The sequence below is a fragment of the Neomonachus schauinslandi genome, chromosome 15 (genome assembly GCF_002201575.2).
Source record: "Neomonachus schauinslandi chromosome 15, ASM220157v2, whole genome shotgun sequence".
Lineage (NCBI taxonomy): Eukaryota > Metazoa > Chordata > Mammalia > Carnivora > Phocidae > Neomonachus > Neomonachus schauinslandi.
In genome coordinates, this window is record NC_058417.1 from 39,864,333 (window position 1) to 39,886,113 (window position 21,781).

Below are 21,781 nucleotides of genomic sequence, written 5' to 3' on the forward strand. Positions count from 1 at the left end.
CATGCCAGGGCCACTGCCCTTCACTTAGTTTCCTTGACTCCCCCTCCTCTTGCTTTTCTGAGTATCTTCCTCCCTACCTTATCCTTGCCCACCCCTCCACCTGCTCCCCCCAACCCCCAGCCAGGCTGTACAGTGGCCAGCCCTCAGCTTAGGAGGAATAGAGCTCCCAGCCCTAGGGTTTCACTTCCTCCCTCTCCCTACTCTCCCCATCCCCTGCCCATTTCCCCACCCCCAGCCCTGCCCATAGACACACATACTTCCCAGACTGGAGCCTGACTTCACTCTTTCCTTCCTGTCTTCCTCTCTCTGCATACAGACTGGTTGATGACAGAGAGGTGGAAGAGCCTGGTGGAGAAGGGGGACACAAATAGGGCTTCAGAATAAAGCCTCTGTGTATGTGTGTGTATCTCCCCAGAATGTTCCCTGCATGTCAGCCTGGAACAAGCTGCAACATGCTGGCCCCACAGCTAAGCATCAGGCTGGGACTGGGTGGAGGTACCACCCACAGCAGCAGGAAAGACTGGAATAAGAGCTGTGACTCCTCCCAGATCAAGGGATTTTCGGCACATTTATTAAGCACCTACTGTGTGCCTGCCAGGCACTGAGGATTCATCTGTAGGATACAGAAAAGAATCAGAAAATGATGTTTACTACAATGAGCTGCCTGTGTAGAGGATTTGGTCTCAAGGGGCGAGGAGGTGCCTAGGGACAGGGATGAGAGTCTCTGTGGCCACAGACTCCCCGGTAGCTTGAACTTGAAGGACAGGCCACAGGAACATCTTACCCAGTCCCCTTCCTCCAAGCCTTTCAAGGCAGGGGTTTCTCTGTTTGACAAATCTCCAGGAAAGGAGAGTCTCCAGATATTATATGAATACCCTTGTCTCCTTTTTTGTAAGTTCCTTATGTCTAGCTTCACTTCGTATTCCTGAATTTTAAGCTCATTTCTCTTGCCCAGAGCTCAGTGGAAGCAGAGTCCTTGGGCCATGAAGAACACAAATGGTTAATGCAACCTTGCAGCTGTCTGGGTTCTCAGAGCAAAGAAGGAAAGGGCATCAAGGGGCTCATCCCAAACTTCCCCAGAGGTGGAAGTTACCAGCAAAGAGGGGTATGATGAGGGTCCAATGTTGGGGTGGGGGAGTTGGGAGGGTGGGGGCCAGGGAGGTGCTTCCCTGGAGGAAGGTGAACAACAGCCAGGCCGCTCTCCTCAGCTCATCCTCCGCAGGCCTCTGGGCCATATAAGGAGCTGGGAGAGATGCTGTTGTCTTCCATCTCGGCCCCCTCTCTGTCAGGGATTTAGATGTGCAAAAGCCACACACACAACCATCTGCACTCATACCTCCGGGATATACACTGACGGGCCTAGATTCACACATACAAACACCAGGCACGTCAGCACTCTCCCCCAGCACACACACACATACACACACACACACACACACACACACACACACCCTTCTTCCCTCCTCTTTGACCCAAGGTGGCCGCAGGGATGGCCACCTCTACAAAAGAAGATGGGGGGCACCTGGGTGGCTCAGTCGGTTAAGCAGCTGACTTCAGCAGGTCATGAACTCGGGGTCCTGGGATCGAGCCCTACAGCAGGCTCCCTGAATTTTTTAAAAAAATCTTATAGAAGAAGATGGGGTGAACAGATGGGTGGCTAAACTTCAGGCTGATGACGCTGCCTTTCCACAGCAGGAAAAACACAGACAATTGCAAGTTACTCCTGGGGGAGCAGACTGGAATCAGAGGCAATGCACAGAGCGAGGGGCATCTTGAGCGAGGGGCATCTTGAGCGCCGGCCTTCTCTCGGCCCTGGGGCAGAGCCATCCACAGGCGTGGGGAAGGGGCCTCAGCCCTGGTCCTCCCATGGGGGGGGGCGGGGGACAGCACCCCTCCACACAGGAACAAGGGGAGGAGCCTACACAGTGTTCATCCGTCTCCCCTTTGAGACCACACTCTGGACGGGAAACCGGAATTCCCTGCCCAGAGCTGACCCTGCTTGGGTGGCCTGTAGTTCTCTTGTTCTGGCTCTTTCTCCTGAGAATGGACAGAAGCAGCACGCGTGTTACGTGCACACTTGGTCCAAGGGGTGACAGGGGCAGGGATGGGGGAGGGATGGACACAGAGGACATGCTGCTGGGGTATCTACACACACATGCTGGAAGCCCTTGGTCATGTGCTAGTGAGTGGGGAACCAGGGGTGCAAAGGGAAGGGAAGATGGCCCAGGCACTGGGGGTCAGGGAACAGTTACCCCAGGCTGCTGTGCTCTGAGAAGGAATCAGAACTCTCAGTTCCATCCTGGCCCTTCAGGTCGCTGTAGGGGTATACTTGTCAAGGTACACCTTACTTAACAGTTTGTTGGCTTGATTTGTGCCCAACTTAGATCTCTGTATGCGGGCCTCCATTTGCACTCTGGCCCCTGCCTGCTGGTGTCGGGGTGGGGGGATTGCTCAGTGGGATCCCTTCGGGGCTGGGGAGATGGCTGCAGAAGGGCCTCTGGCTCCCAAGCTCTCCTGGCGGGAGCGGGGCCAGGCCTTGCTGGGAGCAGGAGCACACAGGATGGTGCAAGGGCCCTGTGTGTGTGTGGGGGGGGGGGGGGGTTTTGTGCTGCCCTCTGTCAGGGGGGAGGAGCCTGGAGGCCAGAGACAGATGGCCACAGCCTGGTCCTGAGGGTGTGTGCCCAGCCGGCCAGGGGAGGGCTCTTAATTATAGAGGTAGCTCCCAAGACACTTCACTGCAAGGCGTGTGGGCGGGGATGGAATGTCAAAAAGAAAACAGGGAGACAAGAAAACAGAGATAGGACAGCCAGAAATAGCACAGGCCAGGGGGAGATACCAGGGGCTGGAGGTGGTGGTGGATAGGGAGAGGCTGGAAGAGGGTCAGGACCTCTCCAGAGCATGACGATCCCCCAGTAGGTACCCCCTTACCTACCCCAACCCCCCAACAAGGTGCGATTCCAGAATTTCAGGAACTCAACAGGACGGGCTCCAAGCATTGGGACTGTATTCTGGAGCTCTGTCCCCCTGGTTTTCTGAGCAATCCCCTCCCCCTGCTGAGAGTTTGGGTGGGGGGAAGCAGCAGGGGGAACCCTGCCACCTGAGTCACCCCTCTTGCTGCTCCTGGCCTGGAACAGGCTGACGCAGCTGAGGCCCCACCCACCTGCCAGCCCGCCTGCCCCTCCTGCTCCCAACAATCCTGGAGAGATGCCTACCCTGACAGGTGCCCTTCCCACGGAAAGGCTGCCCCTCCCCTGGCACACGCGTGTGCAAGCGTGAGAATGCTTGCACGCGTGTGCACACACACACAACCCGATGACAGGATTTCTCCCGCACCTGTGGAGAGTCCTTGGGAAAAGGAAGAAGAAACATCAATCAGAGTCCTTCCTTGTATATATGGGGAAACTGAGGCTAGAACCAGGAAAGGAACGTCCCCAAGGTCACACAAGCAAATTCCTGGCAGGCCTGAGACTTGAACCTTGTCTCCTGCCTTCCCCCACCCCCCCCCCCCCGCCCACCGGTCTCACCAATCTAGGTCTTTTCTATCTCAGCAAAGGTGGGGTGCGGTGTATGTGTTAGGGGGAGAGGAGAACCAATTTTGTGGGAAGTCACCTCGTGTTGGGACTTCGGGAGGAAAACTTCGGGATTTGAGAGCCAGGGCTGGGGGGCCACTGGGGCCTTGCTGGGCTGGCCAGCCCTCCCCAGGGGTGGAAATCAGTCACCTCTGCTCACTGCCGCACAAGCCTCCGCACCAAGAGGGCACCACCCAGAGCCACAGTCCTGGATGTCATAGGGACCTTTCCCCCACCTCCCGGGCCTCTGGGCCCCAGACTCCAGCAGGGCGGGACCCGCGGTCAGGGCTTGGAGTCCCCCTCCTCCGCCCCCCGCCCTGCTACGTGAATCCCTTGTTCCCCAGTCCCATCCTGCGGCCACCAGGAAATTTGAGAGTTGAGATCCCTGAATATTTCATCGTCACCTCAGCCCTGAGTTGAAGCAACAGCCAACTTCGAGCTCATGGATAATTTATGGCCCCGGCAGAGCACCCGGAAGTGGCGAGGGGAGGAGCAGGGGGCGTGGGGCCGGGTGAAGCCTGGCCAGGGCCACGCGGAGGGTGCTGGAGAGAGGCCAGGTCCATCCGAAATGTGTGTGTGCTTGGGGGGGGGAGAGGGCGGCGGCGCCCCAACCCCTGGGACATTTCCATTTTTGAGGATACCAATGGATTACCAAAAAAAAAAAAGGCAAAAACCCACAACCACCACCACCAACCAGGTTTGTCAAAATAATTGTACTAAAGGTTAAAGTCATGAGACAAGCATTTTCTGACTTCATTCCTATCCCTGTGTCTCTGTAACTGTGAGCATAACCTCATTTGGAGATACCAAAAGCTTTTATTTTTTTTTAAGATTTTACTTTTGAGTAATCTCTACATGCAATGTGGGGCTCAGATTTACAACCCAGAGATCGAGTCACCTTGTCCTCCAATTAAGCCAGCCAGGCGCCCACCCAAAAGCTTTTAATGGAATGTCCTTCATGGCTGTGAGGTCTCTAAAAGGCACCCTGCTCCCTACACCCACCAGGTCCAGGGAGAGAGGCCAGACTTGCCACTCAGACTGGCTGAACTGCTCTCCTTCCTAGCTCCCTCCAGGAAGGCCACCAGGATTTAGCCAAGGGGTCAAGGGAAAAGGCAGGCATCTCATGTGGCTACTCTTTACTGTGCTCCAAGAACGTAATATCCCACTCTTCTCCTAAAAGGAGAGATGAAAAAGGTGACCCAAATGGAAAATGTCAAGTTCTCCTTGACTCTTCATTGGGAGTGACTTACCTTAGTGAGTTCTTCCCCAGATTGAGAGGATTAAGTATATGTGTGTGGGGAGGGGGCGGTAAAAAAGCAGGCATGTTCTCCCCCTTACCTCAGTTTCCCCACCTGAGTCATGGGTTGTGAGAGGTGCTCCCACCCCAAGGGCTGTTTGGGGGACAGAAGAGATGCTATCCAGGTGCCCTGGCGCCAAGTGGGACCTAGGCAGGTGGTGATTACAGGTGATGTGTCCACAGGTCGGCCTGGGGCTGGCTCTGGTGGGCAGTTCCAGGCCCCCACATACTCCCACCTAATCCCTGAGTCATTTTGGGGCTAAGCCAGCCTTCTACACTCTCTGGACCTCAGTTTCCCCATCCATGAAGGTGGGGCCATCTGCCGGGGCTGTCCTTGGGGAGGAGTGGGAGAGCTGGATGAAGACCCCAGAGTGGGGAATCGGCAGGGGGCGTGGGCCCTGTAGCTGCTAGAACTTCTGCAGTCAGGTTATGCTGCTGGCGTCGGTGCCAACTGGACACAGCCTTCTGACCCAGTGAAGGGGTCCCTCTCTGTCCCCAGGGGAGACCCTACTCTCCTGGAGAAAGGGGAACACCAGGGTGAGACTTTAAGAACTACTGCTCAAACCTAAGGGGGGATTTCTTCCATTAGAATTTATTGGAATTTTGGAAGAGGCTGTAGGACTTTCCCCCTCCACTGGCCCTCACTTCTCAGGATTCAAGAAGGTGCTGGTGGGGCGCCTGGGTGGCTCAGTTGGTTGAGCGACTGCCTTCGGCTCAGGTCATGATCCTGGAGTCCCGGGATCGAGTCCGGCATGGGGCTCCCTGCTCGGCAGGGAGTCTGCTTCTCCCTCTGACCCTCCTCCCTCTCATGCTCTCTGTCTCTCATTCTCTCTCTCTCAAATAAATAAATAAAATCTTTAAAAAAAAAAAAACAGAAGGTGCTGGTAAGTGACCCCGGCAAGTCTGTCCCCAGGCTCCCTAACATGGGCCCAATTCCACGGAGCGGACAATGGCAGGAGGCGGGGGAGGGCAGGCTCTGGAATTGGGGCTGAGATGCAGAACCTGACTGCCTGCTCTTCCTTCCCCTCCCTACCCCCTTCTTCCCTCCCTTCTTTTTTTTTTTTTTAAGATTTTATTTATTTATTTGACAGAGAGAGAGAGACAGTGAGAGAGGGAACACAAGCAAGGGGAGTGGGAGAGGGAGAAGCAGGCTTCCCGCCGAGCAGAGAGCCCGATGTGGGGCTCGATCCCCGGACCCTGGGAGCATGACCCGAGCTTAACGACCGAGCCACCCAGGCGCCCCTCCTCCCTCCCTTCTAGAACTCTGCCTCCCTCAGTAGGCTGCGGCAATGTGGGGGCTCTGTCCACACATCTAGCCCCAAAGCCAGCACCTTTCTCTCCTTTCTCTGAGCAGCATCGATCTGGGGGAGAAGAGTTTCAAACCCAGCTCAGTCACCACTCAATGTGAGGAACCTGGGACAAGTTGCTTCTCATTCCTCAGCCTCACCTGGAGCAAAAGGCAACTGAGGCCTATGTCACAAGAATGTTTAAGACCAAGTGCCCAGCGTGTGGTAGGTACTCGGTATACTGTAGTAGGTACTCAGTACACTGTAGTAGTGAAGCTTGCTTCAGGATGGGGTCTTTCTGGGTCCGGGCATCTCTGTGGCTTCTGAGCCTGGCCCCATTGTGTGAGGTTGCCATCCCCAGTCTTTAGGCCTTCCCTAACCTTCTACCCATTATCCTACAGATGCTATGACTGATGAGGTGCTGGGTGGGGTTGGGGGGCGGGGTACGGAGGGACCAGGTGAGACAGAAGTGGAGGAGGCAAGGGTGCCTGCAGTGGGTGGGGTTGGGAGAATGGGCTGGAGGGCCCACTCTGGGACTCGGTCTCACCGGTTTGGGGACCTGGCCTGGCACTGGGGAGACGCTGGTATCAGGGAGGGGGGAGGGTGGTGGTGGCTGCCTAGAAGAGGAGAGCTGAGTAAGGGACACGGGGCTGCAGGGCCTGGGCGAGGGCCTGCCCATGGGGAGAGGGCCCAGGCCGGGGCTGGTGTTCCGCCCCCGGGGGATACCCCCCCTCACACACACACCCAGAGACGCCACTCTCAGCTGCACACTTAGACACACACCACACGCTTCTGAAATGGCATCCCCTCAGCTCTCCCCGTCCCTCCTCCCCAGCTCTATTTTTCTGTCTAATTTATCAGACTAACCATATAATTTATTATAACATTTATTGTCGGGGCACCTAGGTGGCTCAGTCAGTTAAGCGTCTGCCTTCGGCTCAGGTCATGATCCCAGGGTTCTGGGATCAAGCCACATCGGGCTCCCTGCTCAGCGGGGAGTCTGCTTCTCCCTCTCCCTCTGCCCCTCCCCACTGCTCCTGTGCTCTCTCTAATAAATAAATAATATCCTCTTTAAAAAAACAACACTTATTGTTTATTGGAGGTCTCTCTGCTGGGGCGCAAGCTCCTCGAAGGCAGGTGCTTGGCCTGCTTTGCCCACTATTGTATGCCCGCACCTACAGTGCGCTTAGCACATACTAGGTGCTCAATAAATACGTGCTGAGTGAGCGAACCCCTCCAGAAACACATTCACAAAGGCCTGCGCGGTCATGGAGCCACGTGCAGAACCATGCTCGGCCACCCGTGCAACTGCCACAGACATTCTCCGACACACGCACACAGACCTTCTTGCTCCTGCACACACACCCTGTCAGACTCACACCCAGCTGTCCAGATTCCAAAGCTCCTACTCACAGCAGGCACGCTCCGGCACATCCCAGCTCCCCAGCCCCTCCCAGAAACGGGGCGGGGCGTCAGTGGAAACTGACAACACAGCCCCTAGGAAGGGGTAGGGTGGGGTGGGGCCCTGGCACCTGCGAGACGCTACCGCAGCGGACCCACCTATGGGAGAGAGGGAATGAGGTCACCGGTGCCCTCAGCCTTGACCCAGCCCTGCTGCAGACTGACTCTGGCCTCCCTGTCCTCGTCCCCACCAGAGACCCAGGGGAGGGGTTTGGGGTGAGGCAGAGAGTCCTCCTGGGCACAGAGAGGGGGAGGGCCCAGGCCAGGTCACCTAGCACGTCTGTGGGGAGGGCAGGGGTGCGGGCTTCCCAGCATCCGCTCCACCCTCGGATAGGAAGAGAAGCCTCCTACACCACCCTGCCCCCTGGGAGGCCTGAAACCTGGGGAGTCGGGCAGAACTGTTACCTGCCTCGTCCTGGCCCAGGGTCCCTCTCCAGAGAGTCCCCCCCCCCCCCCCGTGGAACACGGGGGAGGACACGGGTGCATCACAGCACTGAACAGTAGCCACCTGGCATTACCCTCAGCTCTGCACCTCCAGACTCTCTGCCCCCTAGAGCTGATGGAAGACTGGGCAGGAGGACCTGGCAGTCCCACTGCCACCACGAGGTCTCATGTTATCAAACTGTATGCCTAGGGCCCCTCTGGCTGCTGAGATGGAGCCCCAACCTCTGCCGAAGAATGGGAGAAGGGGCAGAGAGCAGGGCAGGGAATGCTTGCTCAGCCCCTCGAGAACCTGGCTCAGGAAATGCCTAGAAAGTAACAACCGGAAATATCCTTAGCCCCCTCCGCATGCTCACCACACTCCCCGAGGGAAGCAATGCTGAACCAGGAAAATATAGGACATCCCATCTTAGAAATCTGAAACCGCCTTCCAGCGGCTGCAGAAGGAACTGCGTGCTCACGCCCCCTGGCGGGCGGATCTGCAGCTGCACTCTGCTCTAAAAAAAACCCCGCCCAGGTCTCCTGAGGCCAAACTGTGCCCCCTTGCCCACCCCATATTTACACAGGAGGGGAGATGGACGCGGAGGGAGGGAACGACCCGCACCCTCAGCCCAGGGGAGACCAGACCCCAGGTACTGCAATTCATTCGACAAGAAACATTTATTGAGCACCCACTGCCAGTGAGCCAGGAACCACTGGACTCTCGAGTGCTCTTCATAACATCAGCGGCCCCTCTGCTGTCTCTGAAATCCAGGCTGTGACCCAGCTTGGAGGAGCAGGAACCTTCTCCTCCAGGAGACTGCCCAGCTGAGGAGAGCACCGGGGAGGAGGGGGCCGTCAGCAGCTGGAGCACCACCATCCTGTGGCCCAGAGACCCTGAGACCTGGGGAGCAGCGCTCACAGGTGGGATGGGATGGGGCCTGGTCAGCTATGTCCGTTGTACATTTTTAATAAATAGTTCTTGCTGCTGCACAGGCTGGTGAGGGCGGTACCACTGGGCTCAGGCTTCCCCAGCTCTTGAGGGGTGCAAGGGTGGCCCTCTCATGCTAGTTCAGGCTCCAGCTCTGGAAGGGAAAGGAGGGAGCCCCGGGTTAGCCCTGCACCCGCTCCCAACAAGCATCTGGGCGCTGTCCTGGGGGCATAGGGGCAGGCAGGAAGGAGGTTCCCTGGGGCAGGTCTCAGCGGGGTCCCAGCTCCAGAGAGGATGCCACCCCCTCACACACAAGGTGGGACAGGGTTGGCTAACAGGCTAGAAGCCCCCAGAGGAGAGGTCCCCACACCCCAACTGCCTCTGCCGTGCAGTACAAGGATCCTTCTGTGGCCAACCTCCACCCCGTGTGGCAGCCCCGCCCTCCAGCACTGGAGTCACTGACCGGCCTCTGCCTCGTCACCCTTGGCATCCGGCTCCTGCCACCAGTCAGCATAGATGCCCTCCTCGTAGTCCCCCTCCCCCTCGAACTCGGTGTCGGAGGGCGGGTCCTTGGGCTCCACGGGAGGCACTGTCTCTTCAAGCTCCATCTAGAGCAGCCCCAGGGTGGGGAGGGAAATGAGGTCACAGCACGTGCAAACCCAGACGGGCTCCCTTCCTGGATGAGCTCCCCCATCCCATCTCAGCCCCCAAAGCCCCTCCTTCCCCAGTCTCAAGATCCCACCAGGGACTGATCTGAGGGTTTCTCCCACAAGGTCCCACTCCCAAACTGCCGCTCCCACGGCCGATGCTCCCCCAGCAGAGAGTGAATGTCAGCTAAGCGTTCCCTCGCCAAGTATGAATTCCATAGCAAATGCTGCTAGTCCACGTAGTGTGTGCTCATGCAGTTTCCTGGCCAGGAACATGATTACCTCCCCCCGCACCACCCCGTGCCTGGGTAATGCCTGGACCGCTCTTTTTGACCTCACCGACGCCAGGCGTCAGCTCCAGGATGCGACCCTGGCCGATGAGCCCGGTTGGACCTAGAGCCCTCCTCTGCTGGCCCGGGCTGACCTCTCCTGAGCACGTGCCTTCCCCACTAGACTGTGAGCTGCTTGGAAAAAGGACTCTGCCTTTCATCAACTTGCCCCAGGTCCCCACAGTGTCTGGCAAGCAGCAGGCCATGAATAACAGTAATCAAAACGGCACCATTCACTGAGCATCTGTACTAAGTGCTTTCCATACTCGATCTCATTTCATTGCCACCACAATGGTGTGACGTGGGCATCATCCTCCGAATTCGAGATGCAGGAACGGAAGTTCGAGAGCTACCTAAGACTTGCCTGGAGGCTGCCCACCCGGTAAGTGGCGAGGCCAAGTCAGGCTGTTGCCAAAGCCAGGGTGCAAATGGTGTACCCCCTGCCCCCATATGTGACAAGTAGGGGCATGGGTGAGTGAATGAAGGGGGTAATGAATAAATCAGCACTGAGCACAACACCTCACTGAAATTCAGACTCTCAAACCCTCATTCAGAATCAAGGTACCACACTGTAGTCCTTCTTTCCTGGCATCCTGCGTTCATTCATTCGCTGGTTCATTCAAACTCCGTTTCCCCACACCAGCTCTGTGGCAGGTGCTGTGGGAAAGCTGGGAATAACCTGGTCCCCCGTCCCAGAGCACAACCCTCCGGGAGACTGGACAGAGAAGGGGGCTGGGCGGGGGGGAGAGGGACCAGGGCTGCAAATCACTCCAGGTCCGGGGAGGCAGAGGGTCAGAACTGGCACTGCAAGCCCAGAAGACAGAGCCAGGGCATGCAGGGAGGGCTTCCTGGAGGAGCTGCCCCTTGAGCTGGGCTGGAGAGTTATTGGGCAAGACATGTAGAGAAGGGGAGCACAAGAACACTGAGCGGGGAGAGAAGGGCGGGTATTGATGAGGGATAGTGAATCTCTCCTGCTTCACAGCAGTTGAGTGCCAGGAGGTGGGGCCGAGCTTTGGCACAGTGGCCCCCCGGAAGAAGATCAGAAGTCTCCATCATGGCCCAGCCTAGAGAGCAGGGGGTCGCTTACCTCATCATCTGACTGCAGGTACATATGTGCAAACTCCAGCAGCTCCCGAAGCTCAGTGGTCTGGTTGTGGTAGAGCGTGGCCTCCTGAGAGGAGGGGAGGAACGTGGGGTAAGCCAGACCCTGCTGCCAGGTGGGGGAGGAGCCACATTGTTAGGATCTGGGTCCTCCCACCCTTTTTCAGCTCAAAGAGCAGGGAACAGGTATCAGGTCACACGCTGGTGGAAAAAAATCACAGCTGCTTGGAGTGCCTGGGTTAAGGAGGATTCTGAGGGCTCTGTTAGAAAGAGTTCCCTAATCCATTAGCAGTGTCTGCCACACATAAGGAAATCGAGGGTGGCACCATGTGCCCCATGACTGCCAGTCTTGCCCTAGATTCCCAGGGGTTCCTTAGTTGGTCCAAGCTAGGGGGTCCCTGGGGAAGAAGGGCAAAGGCCAGCGGTGAGAGTGACCAGGGTGGGGCAGGGAGCAGGCGGGGATGGACAGGTATTTTGGGCCTCCCACAGCCCGGGCTCTGTGCTGTCCCAGGAGGTGGTACCACTCCCATCTTGCAGGTGAGACCACATATTCAGAAAGGGTCAGTAATGTTCCCAGGCCCATTCAGCTGGTGGGGCTGGCTTTGAACCCAGGACTCCAACCACAACCCACAGTCTTTCTTTTCCCTTCGCATCCTGCCTTCCAAAGAAGCCAGGATTTTTTTTTATTAAACCGAGAGTGCCTCCAAAGGCAGTGCCCACCTCCCGGGGCTGGAAGTCCTCCTCCTCCAGGCCCCAGCGAGCCCGGTGGAAGCGGTAGTACACCAGGTTCTGCTGCATGACGCTGTCCCCGGGGTCGAAGAGCATGTAGCTGGCGGCACTGTGGGCGGCCTGGCGCACGTCGTTCACTGCGGGCAGGACAGGAGTGAGGACTAGTCCTGGCACCTCCCCACCTTCAGGGACAATGCCTTCCTAGGCCATCCCTATCTCCCAACTCAGTCCAGTGCTCCTGGCTCCCCAGCTGCCTCTCATAAGATCTTTTGGCCACCTCACCGCACCCAAATAATAATGCAAGCTAGAATGTACTGGGAACTTGCCATGTGCCAGGCCCATGTAATTCATTAAACCTCACCATTATTATCATCCCCATTTTATAGACAAGAGACCCAAGGCACCAAGAGGTTAGGTAGATTTCTCAAGCTGACACAGCTGGAGAATAATGGCACTGGGGAATGAGAGCCCAGCAGCCTGGCCCTCAACCGCTCTGCCAACTGGACCCATGAAGGGTCTCCTGGCTCCTTGGTCCTCAGCTCCTCCACTCCGACTCCAGCCTCCATACGAATCTTGGCATCTTAGCATTGCAGGAACACTGGAGATCATCCATCCCAGCCCCAGCTGATGCTCAGGGTCTCCCCCAGACAAGAAGAGCCATAAGTCCTGGTGCTACTTATCATTAGCCATGTGACTAATGGCCCCATTGCGCTGTATGAGCCTCAGTTTCTCATCTGAAAAATGGGTCCAGTCATGTCAGCTGCCGGGGGGGGGGGGGGGGCTGGTGAAAGCATCAAGTGAGATAAACAGACGTGGCAGGGGTGTGTAAACTGTGAAGCGCTGTGCAGTTGTTGGCTACCCAGTCATTTACCCAAGAGGTCCCTGAATTCTCCTAAGGCTGCTCTCTGTTCCTTCCCACCCTCTCACCTGCCTGCCAGCCCCAGCCTTCCCTCCCGTCACCCAGGGTCCTCACTTCCGAGGAACGGCTCGCCACGACTCTGACGCTCCTAGTACAGTGCTCTCTCTCCCCCCTGCCCCCCATCCCAAGCCCCCTAGGAGGCTCACACTTGTAGTAGGCAAACTGCAGGTAGTGATACATGGTAGCCACGAACTTCTCCACGAAATAGCCACCCACGTTGGGGGTCAAGTTGGCCTCACAGTCCACCTTGCACTGCAGGGACTCTGCAAAGAGATCTAGGGGGTGGGAGGCAGTGGTGAGGAGCTGGTGCCCAGCCAGCCTGTGCGATCACAGGAGGTAATGCTGGTGAAGACTTCGCTCAGCATACTAAGGGCAGTGCTAAGGATGACCGGGCCGGGGCAGCCTGGGCGGACTTATCACTCCCTCGACTCACCCCCACCCCAAAACCCGAGGGAGCCGGGGCATTCTGAGGCAGATGAGGTTTGGAGGTGGGACTGAAGCCTAGATAGAGAAGCTCAGGACAGTCCTCTGTGCCCCCCCTGTTGAGGGACCCCACAGTTAGGGATCCCCAGGCTAGGTGTGATTTCTGGCCACAAACTGCCTTCTGCACACACCACCTTGGCACCTTTGCCCTCTGCCTGGAAGGCCTGTGAACCCAATGTCCCCAGACCCTTTGGGGATGTCACCACCTCTCTGTACCCTTGCCCACACCTTGGCCAGTCAGCACCGTGGCCTGTCCCTCTCAGAGGACTGAAGGCTCCCGGAGCGGGTTAACACCTTACTCCGGTCCACCACCCAAGAACTTCCTCCATGCTTCATCAAAGTGTACAGGAGGCATACTTGTGTTAAGGGGCCTTAGGCGTTCTGGGGAGCAGGGCCCTGTGGGTGAGAGGGACGTCCACATGGGTCTGCAGGGACCGGGGAATACCTGCTATGGCCGGGTAGAAGTCCTTGAAGTCCACCTGCTCGTGGGCCCCCTCGCAGCCGGCCAGACACCGGGCAAAGACGGCCAGGTACTCGGCCAGGGCGCGCTCCATGTCCTCCGTGCTGCTGCGGAAGTCCCCGCTGTTGTAGAGCTTCACAGCCCTGAGGAACACGGCCTGGAGGGGAGCAGGTAGGGGTCAGGGAGACGCCCCAACACCTCCCCTCCTCTACAAGCCTCAGGGCCTGCCCTACCCCTCCACCCCACCTCGTAGGGCTGCGCCTCCAAGTCTGTGAGCGGCTCATCGGCGGCGTCTAGCAGCCCCCGGTAGTAGCTGAGATACTTGGCGGTTAGCTCGTGCTTCGGGTTCCTCTGGAGGAAGGTGTAGGCCGCGGCTGCCGCCTTCTCCAGCCGGTTAGCCTGTGCGGCGGGGACAGAGGGGTCGGAAGGGCCAGAGCCTGCAGCCCGGAGCGCACGCGCGGCCTGGGCTGTCCCGGGCTGTGCGAGCGACTCTGCTCCCGACCGGACAGAACCCGACGCCGGCTCCGAACCACGCGCCCCAGCCGGGCCCCGGGGGCGAGGCAGGGCAGGGGCGCCGGGGGTGAGAGGCATCCCGGCTGGGGGGGGGGCATGGTTGATGGGGGAGGCGGGGCGGGGGGGGCCCCGGGGCCTGGGGGGAGGCGGGGCTGGGGGGGCGCGGCGGGACGAGGGGCGCGGTGAGGGGGACTCCGGGACGAGGGGCGCGGCGGCGCTGGGGGGGCGCGGCGGGGGCCCACCTTGAACAGCGCGTAGTGCAGGTACTGGTAGGGCAGGCGGCTCTGGAAGTCGCGCAGCAGCTGCCGCGGCGGGTAGGGCACCTGGAAGGCGGGCAGCGTCCGCTTGCAGCGCCGCAGGCAGGCGGCGCGTTCCAGGACGTGGCCGAAGAGCTGCAGCTCGCGGGCCCACTCGTCGCCGCCGCGGCCGCCGTCGGGACCGAGCGCGGGCGCCGAGGGCGAGGCCGCGGGCGGCGCGGGGCCGCTGCAGTTGGCGTGGCAGAAGGCCTCGCTGTCCCGCAGCAGCCGGTGCAGCCGCAGCGCCGCCTCGAGGTAGCGCGCGCTCTCGCGCCAGCTCTCCCCCTCGTACTGCTCGAGCGCGTGCCCGTAGGCCGCGGCCAGGGGCATCAGGTCCTCGGGCGGGAAGCCCCGGAAGCTGTACTTTTCGTACTGCGCCGCGGCGCTGCCCAGCAGCAGCCACAGCAGCCCCCACGCCGCCCGCCCCATGGCCGCGCCGCGCGGGCCGGCTCTCCCGGGCGGAGCAGGCGTCAGGGCCGGCCGGGCGGCGGGAGCCGAGGCTGGCCGGGCGCGCCCGCTGGGTCTTAGCGCCGGGCACCGGGGCCGGGGGGAGGAGGAAAGCGGGGTCAGCTCCCTCGAGGGGCAGAGGGCCCAGTGGTGTCCTGAGTCCCCTACGTTGGCCGACCTCCTGCTCTTGGGGGTCTTCCGCTTGACGGATGGTAAGTGGGTGGAGGAACGCTTCCCGCAGGGATGGGAGCCCGCAAAGCCCCACCCCACACAAGGACAGTCCCCCACTTTAAGATCAAGAAAGTGAGGGAGCGCCGCCTCCTCCACTCTGCCTAAACCCTGGCACCCGGTCTTCTTTCCATTACAGGGTCCCTTCTGCTGCTTCTCCGCCCCTAGCCCCGATGAAGTCACTCCTAGTGTCCCCTCCCCGCCCCCCCACCCCACCCCGGTCCGCTACGGGGAGGCGCACACCTGGCTTCACCCCGCACACAGCACCCTCGCCGCCGCACACCCATCTCCACCCCCGCGCGGGAGAGGCTTGGCGGTCCGGCTTTTTCGAGCCGCCGCAGCTCGTCCCTGGAGAGGCCATCCCTGGGACAGTGGGGGGTGTGGGGCGGGGGGAATACCAAGATTCTGGAGCCCCACCAGCCACCTGGAGAGGCCTAGATTTGGGGGGTGCCCGCGAAAGAAGCAAGGGATGCTTCAGCCCGGCTTTAGGACCCGGGGGCTCCGGAAAAAAGACTCTGAACTTTTTTTTTTTTTTATTAAAGATTTTATTTATTTATTTGAGACAGAATGAGAGAGACAGAGAGCACATGAGAGGGGGGAGGGCCAGAGGGAGAAGCAGGCTCCCTGCCGAGCAGGGAGCCCGATGCGGGACTCGATCGCGGGACTCCAGGATCATGACCTGAGCTGAAGGCAGTCGCTTAACCAACTGAGCCACCCAGGCGCCCTGAACTTTTTTTTTAAATGGGAGTCAGCTCCGACTTCTCTCGGCTTTCCCGAACCTCCCTCCCTGGCCGGGCCCCTGGACGCCGAGCCCCGGGGGAGCGGGAGGGGGGAAGCTGCAGTTCTTTGTGGTGCATTCCTGTGACTCCAACGCTCAGCCTCGCCCCCTCCTCCTATCCCACCCTCCATCTCCAGCCCCCCGCCCCGCGCCAGCTCAGTCTCCCCTGCCCCCATTCCACGTGGACCCGCCAGGGCGGGGGTGGGGACGGAGGACAGGAAGGGGGGGAGCCTGCTCCGGGAGGAGTGGGGAAGAAGGTTGGCGGCGGCGACTCCCTCGCTCGTCCTCACTGTCGGCGGTCCCAGCTCCAGGCACCATGTTCCGCGCGGTGTCCCCGAGCCACACCTTCCTCGGGCTCCCCCTGCTGCAGTTGCTGCTGCTGCTGGTGCAGGCCGTGGGGAGGGGGCTGGGCCGTGCCAGTCCGGCCGGGGGCCCCCTGGAAGATGTAGTCATCGAGAGGTACCACATCCCCAGGATCTGTCCCCGGGAAGTGCAGATGGGGGATTTTGTGCGCTACCACTACAACGGCACTTTCGAGGATGGCAAGAAGTTTGACTCGAGGTAATGGGTTGGGTGCCCCCAGACTCGCCACTCCCCTTGGGGCCAGGCTCTCTTAATCCTGGGGATCCCTTGTAGCCCCTTAGGCTGTGTCTGTATCCCCTACTCCATGGTCTTCTAACCCCTAACACAGCACCTTGGGGATGGGGACTCCCAGACATCCATCTTCCCAAAGACATCCTTGCCCTGGATTTCAAACCCTCACCTCTCAAAGGACCCCAGTTTCTTTTACAGCAAGCTCCCCATTTTCCCCAAAGTGTTTGATGATCACTATTCATGATCAAGGTGAACTGCTCTGTTTACTTACGGGTGCTTTAAAGTCCTGGCAGGGAGGAGGTTCTGGTCCCCAGTGTTGGGGGGAAGGGCATGGCCCCTGCTGCATGTGAATCCTCCAGGGGTCTCAGTCTGGGACCCCCACCCTTTCTACCCAGCCTGAATCCCTTCTGGTTCCAGCCCCAGGGTCTAGTGCCTTTGTAACCAGAGAACAGGCAGTAGAACCTTTTTGGAGGCGGTGGGGATTAGGAGAAGCTAGCATAGTAAAGCCGAGGGAGCATTGTAATAAGACAGCAGGATGGATCCAGGAGTGTAGGGCATAGCTCTGTGTAGGGATCCTATCTGTCTACGTGTCATATGGCCGGGCATTGACCCCCTGGGCTCCTCGGAGGGTTCTCTTACCTCTCTCTCCGGGTCTCCCTGCACCCCCACCTTCCTCCATCTTAGCTCTACCAGGCCAGGGCTGTCGCCCATCTTGCCAGCCTTGGGGTTTGAGAGATGGGTTTCTGGTCTGATCAGGCCTTTGGTCTGCTCTGGCAAGTCACTTTTGTTGGTGGAGGCAGGGCAGGGCTGCATAGCAACCCTGGTTCAACCTCAGGTCCCAGTCACATACCATATCCCAAGAAGTCAGTCCCTCTTAGACCCCTTCCCAAAACACACAACTCAGCCCACGGGAAATTAGTGGCCTTGGCTTTGGAAGGCAGGCAGTATGTTGGGTAAGAACATGAACTCCAGAGTCCAAGACACTGGGTTCCAATCCAGCCTGTGACCATGGACAAGGAATTTTGCCACTTTAAGCTTCATGTTCCTAATCTGAAAAATGGAGGTTAAAAACAATCTGGAAAATTAAGTCCTCCCTTCCTAAGGCTGATAACAGGGTTCAAGTAAGATGATGAATGAAAGTGAACTTCGCGCAGTGCCTGCCAATCCGAAAGCCAGTTGAGGGCCTATTAGCCTTGACTGTGGGGAGGACTGGGTGCTCTGTGTTTTTTTGTTTTTTTTTTAAGATTTTATTTATTTGTTTGACAGAGAGAGAGAGAGAGACAGCAAGAGAGGGAACACAAGCAGGGGGAGAGGGAGAGGGAGAAGAAGGCTTCCCGCCAAGCAGGGAGCCCGATGAGGGGCTCGATCCCAGGACCCCAGGATCATGACCTGAGCCGAAGGCAGATGCTTAACGACTGAGCCACCCAGCCGCCCCTGGGTGCTCTGTTTTTAACTGGTAGAAATTTTGTGCAGGCTTGGGCCCTCACAACAGCACTGTAAAGGAAGCAGCTCAGTGGGCAGAATGAGGTATGGCCTGTGGCCAGGAGTACAGCCCAAGTCAGGGAGGGGTGGGGAGCAGGGGATGACTTCCTTGGTGGGACTCTGGGAGCCAAGCTGGCCCCAGTTCATGCAGTGCTGAGCTTGGAAAACTTTCCTAACCCATGGTTCTTAACCCCTTTGATCAAAATAAAAATCTCGGGGCATCTGGCTGGCTCAGTCGGAAGAGCATACAACTCTTGATCTTGGGGTCATGAGTTTGAACCCCACGTTGGAGGTAGAGATTACTCAAAAAAAATAAATAAACTTAAAAAAAAATAAAGTGATTTAAAAATTTTTTTAAAATAAAAATCTCCAGGGTCGCCTGGGTGGTTCAGTCGGTTAAGTGCCTGCCTTCAGCTCAGGTCATGATCCCAGGGTCCTGGGATCGAGCTCAGTGAGGATCCTGCTTCTTCTCCCTCTGCCTGCCACTCAGCTTGCTTGTGCTCTCTCTCTCTCTCTCTGTCAAATAAATAAGTGGAATCTTAAAAATAAATAAATAAAAAAATAAAATAAAAATCTCCCATCCTCCCTTAACTTCTGAAAACTGTAAGTAAAAGCAAATAAAAGTCAAGAGGTACAAACTTCCAATTATAAAATAAATCAATCACGGGAAAGCATGGGGAGCACAGATGACAGTATTGAATTAACTTTGTGTGGTGACAGATGCTGACTAGATTTATTATTCCGATCTTCTCGTAATGTATGTGAATGTCAAATCACGAGGTTGTACACCTGAAACTAATATCATCTTGTACATCAATTATACTTCAATAAAAAAAATAAAAGTAAAAAAACAAATAAAGGCTACGGCAATTTTAAAACAGGGCTTTCCAAAATTGGAAACCAATCCCTGTTCTCAGGGAGCCCTGCTGCCCCCTCCTTTCCTGGGAAATTGATGGTGTGGTGGCCCAAACTCAGAGGTCAGTTGACCACGTGTTAGCCGTGTGACCTTGGGCAAGTCAGCTAGTCTCTTGTCCCAATCGTTGTCATGAGAAAAATGAAAACGCTAACGCCCACTTCACAGAACGCAATAAGGTGGCGCATGTACAAGGCCGAGGATTTCATCTGGCCCATCGTACGAGCTCAGTGGTCCTCGGCCCCTTGGTGCCATACTTCGCCCTCCGCAGCTGCTCGCAGATCTTAGTAGCACATAGCCCTGGGCAGACCCCCGCCCCCCTGCACTCCCCCACCCCGGTCCCAGGCAAATAAAAGCCCCTGGCCTCCCTCGGGGGCTTCCCTGTGTAACAGCCCCTCCTCTTGAGTGGGGAGGGAGGCTTAAAGAGGAGACAGGAGCATGTAGATGCACGCCTGTGTAGCGGGAGGGGGACTGAGTGTGTGCGTGCCCCTGTGCGTGTATGTGGCCCCCAGAGGCCGCCGTGGCCCATCTGTTTCCTCTCTCCCGCAGCTATGACCGAAGCACCTTAGTGGCCATCGTGGTGGGCGTGGGGCGCCTCATCACTGGCATGGACCGGGGCCTCATGGGCATGTGTGTCAACGAGCGGCGACGCCTCATCGTGCCCCCCCACCTGGGCTATGGCAGCATCGGTGTGGGTGAGAAGGGGTGGGGCCCAGGCGTGGGGATGGAGGAGACCAGGAAGCAGAATCAAGGGCCCCAGGTCCAAAAACCTAAAGCTCAGAGTGGGAGAGTGACTTGCCCAAGGTCACACTGCACATGCAGCGTGAGTAGGGGCAGGTCTGGGACTAGAGTTTCAGGCTCCTGCCCCTGGAGTGGGAGGAAAGGAAATGACAGGGCCCTGGGTAGAATCAAAGCTTGACTGGGGAGAAGGGGACCTAGGGGCGGTGGAGCGGGTGGCCGAGCGGGACGTTCAAATGTCCATTCAACCCGCCACGCTGGGACTGTAGCAAACACGGCACCAGCTTTGATACCAGGTAAGGCTAGAGGGAGTCCCGGGGTCCCGGGGACTGTGACACGCTGAGGGGTCCTGGAGGCTGCACCAAACATGAGCTGGGGCTGCCGGACTCTCACAGCGGGGCTCATTCCCCCGGATGCCACCCTCTACTTCGATGTGGTCCTGCTGGATGTGTGGAACAAGGCAGACACCGTGCAGGTGAGCACCTTGCTACACCCAGCCCACTGCCCCCGCACGGTCCAGGACAGCGACTTTGTCCGCTACCACTACAACGGCACACTGCTGGATGGCACCGCCTTTGACACCAGGTAAGGGCTGGAGGGAGTCCTGGGGCCCTGGGGACCGTGGTATGATGGGGAGGGTGTCCGGGGCCCTTCCTGCCTCTCTCATCTCCGCAACATCACCTCTGCCTCATTCTCTGCAGCTACAGTAGGGGTGGCACTTATGACACCTACGTCGGCTCGGGCTGGCTGATCAAGGGCATGGATCAGGGGCTGCTGGGCATGTGTCCTGGAGAGAGGAGGAAGATCATCATCCCGCCATTCCTGGCCTATGGCGAGAAAGGCTATGGTGAGGGCAGACAGGGACTCGGAGATTCCCCAGAAGAGGGCTGCCACATACAGTTGTTCAGGTTGTGTACTGCACAAGGGCACTCAGCCAAGGAGGCAAATCAGAGATGAACTCTATCTTGGTGATGATCTCACTAAGAAAGGGTGCTTTATTCTGATTCACACACACATTCAGTATGGGCTGGTGATGGCCTTGGGGAAGATCCAGCTCACACCTCACAGGGGGAGCAAGAAACAGGGCTGCTGAGGGTAGGGAAGGGTCTCTGGAGAGCAGAATTAGCACCTTTTTGCAGGGTGCTCACATGGGCCTTCCTGAGTGGAGGAGGAGCCCTGCTTTGCTCTCCACTTGTATGGTTCAAGCCTATCCCTTCCCCAGGGACTGTGATCCCCCCGCAGGCCTCCCTGGTCTTCCACGTGCTGCTGATTGACGTCCACAACCCCAAGGACACCGTCCAGCTGGAGACGCTGGAGCTACCTCCTGGCTGCGTCCGGAGAGCTGTGGCTGGAGACTTCATGCGTTACCACTACAACGGCTCGCTGATGGACGGCACCCTTTTTGATTCCAGGTCCGGGGGACTCCTGAGGAGGGAAGGTGGGGGCTGGGAGGAAGGTGGAAGAGGCTGAGGCAGGATCTGGGGTGGCCCCCTGGCAGCAACCGGGAGTGGTTGGCTCTGAGCTGCCGGGAAGGGCCAGGGACCCCTTTGACCCCTTGCTGGCCCTCCCTGCCTTGTCTTACAGCTACTCCCGCAACCACACCTACAACACCTATGTGGGGCAGGGTTACATCATCCCCGGGATGGACCAGGGGCTGCAGGGCGCCTGCATGGGGGAGCGCCGGAGGATCACCATCCCCCCGCACCTGGCCTACGGGGAGAACGGGACTGGTAGGCATGTCCCCTGTGCTCCCACTCACCTCCTCAGCTCCTCTGCACACTGTTCACTGACCTCCCCACTGCAGGGCCATCCCAGCACCTGCTCTGCCCCTCTCATCACAAAAACCATCACCCACCCACCTCCTGCCACACAGACTCTGTCCTTGCCTCCAGGGGCAGCCCCCCCCAACTTCTCCCTTCCATACTGGAGAAGGGCAACCGACTCCTGAGTTTGGGGAAGGGGGGTGGTCATGGAAGAACAGAAACAGCGTAGCCCTAGGAAGCAAAGAGACCTGGACTTGAGCCCCAGCTTTGCTGGAAGCCTCAGTGTCCTCACCTGTAAAATGGGACTAATCCCATTGACCAGCAGGGTAAGTTGCTGGGAGGTTGCAAGATGATGTGTATAAAGGGCTTTCTAACTGGCCCTTCCCTCCCCTGCCCC

At 58.3% G+C, this 21,781-nt stretch overlaps 3 protein-coding genes across 4 annotated transcripts in view; 2 read left to right on the forward strand and 1 right to left on the reverse strand.

Moving 5' to 3' along the window:
• LOC110573273 (signal transducer and activator of transcription 5B) overlaps positions 1-21,781 on the forward strand; it is an 871,639-nt gene that overhangs the window by 472,747 nt on the left and 377,111 nt on the right. The window lies entirely within an intron of this gene.
• P3H4 (prolyl 3-hydroxylase family member 4 (inactive)) lies at positions 8,704-14,876 on the reverse strand. Its single transcript, XM_021681716.1, has 8 exons — positions 14,388-14,876; positions 13,879-14,031; positions 13,618-13,789; positions 12,836-12,964; positions 11,762-11,907; positions 11,028-11,111; positions 9,428-9,572; positions 8,704-9,118 (listed from the first exon to the last, which is right to left on the reverse strand). Exons 1-8 carry the CDS (start codon positions 14,868-14,870, stop codon positions 9,096-9,098), a joined length of 1,335 nt encoding a protein of 444 aa, XP_021537391.1. The 5' UTR covers positions 14,871-14,876; the 3' UTR covers positions 8,704-9,095.
• Positions 16,145-21,781, forward strand: part of FKBP10 (FKBP prolyl isomerase 10) — an 8,341-nt gene continuing 2,704 nt past the window's right edge. For both annotated transcript variants that reach the window (XM_021681715.1, XM_044921712.1), the window contains exons 1-6: positions 16,145-16,455; positions 19,433-19,578; positions 20,017-20,206; positions 20,323-20,468; positions 20,844-21,033; positions 21,206-21,351. In XM_021681715.1, the coding sequence (XP_021537390.1) occupies positions 16,211-16,455; positions 19,433-19,578; positions 20,017-20,206; positions 20,323-20,468; positions 20,844-21,033; positions 21,206-21,351 (1,063 nt within the window). In that variant the 5' untranslated portion in view covers positions 16,145-16,210. The remainder of the gene's footprint in view (positions 16,456-19,432; positions 19,579-20,016; positions 20,207-20,322; positions 20,469-20,843; positions 21,034-21,205; positions 21,352-21,781) is intronic.

Excerpts from the sequence above, each read along its gene's own strand:
- P3H4 (XM_021681716.1), bottom strand. The coding sequence starts at position 14,870 with ATGGGGCGGGCGGCGTGGGGGCTGCTGTGGCTGCTGCTGGGCAGCGCC. Across the intron at positions 12,965-13,617 it reads CTTCTACCCGGCCATAGCAG|ATCTCTTTGCAGAGTCCCTG; the intron begins GTATTCCCCGGT and ends CCCACCCCCTAG. Across the intron at positions 11,908-12,835 it reads GCAGTTTGCCTACTACAAGT|TGAACGACGTGCGCCAGGCC; the intron begins GTGAGCCTCCTA and ends TCCTGCCCGCAG.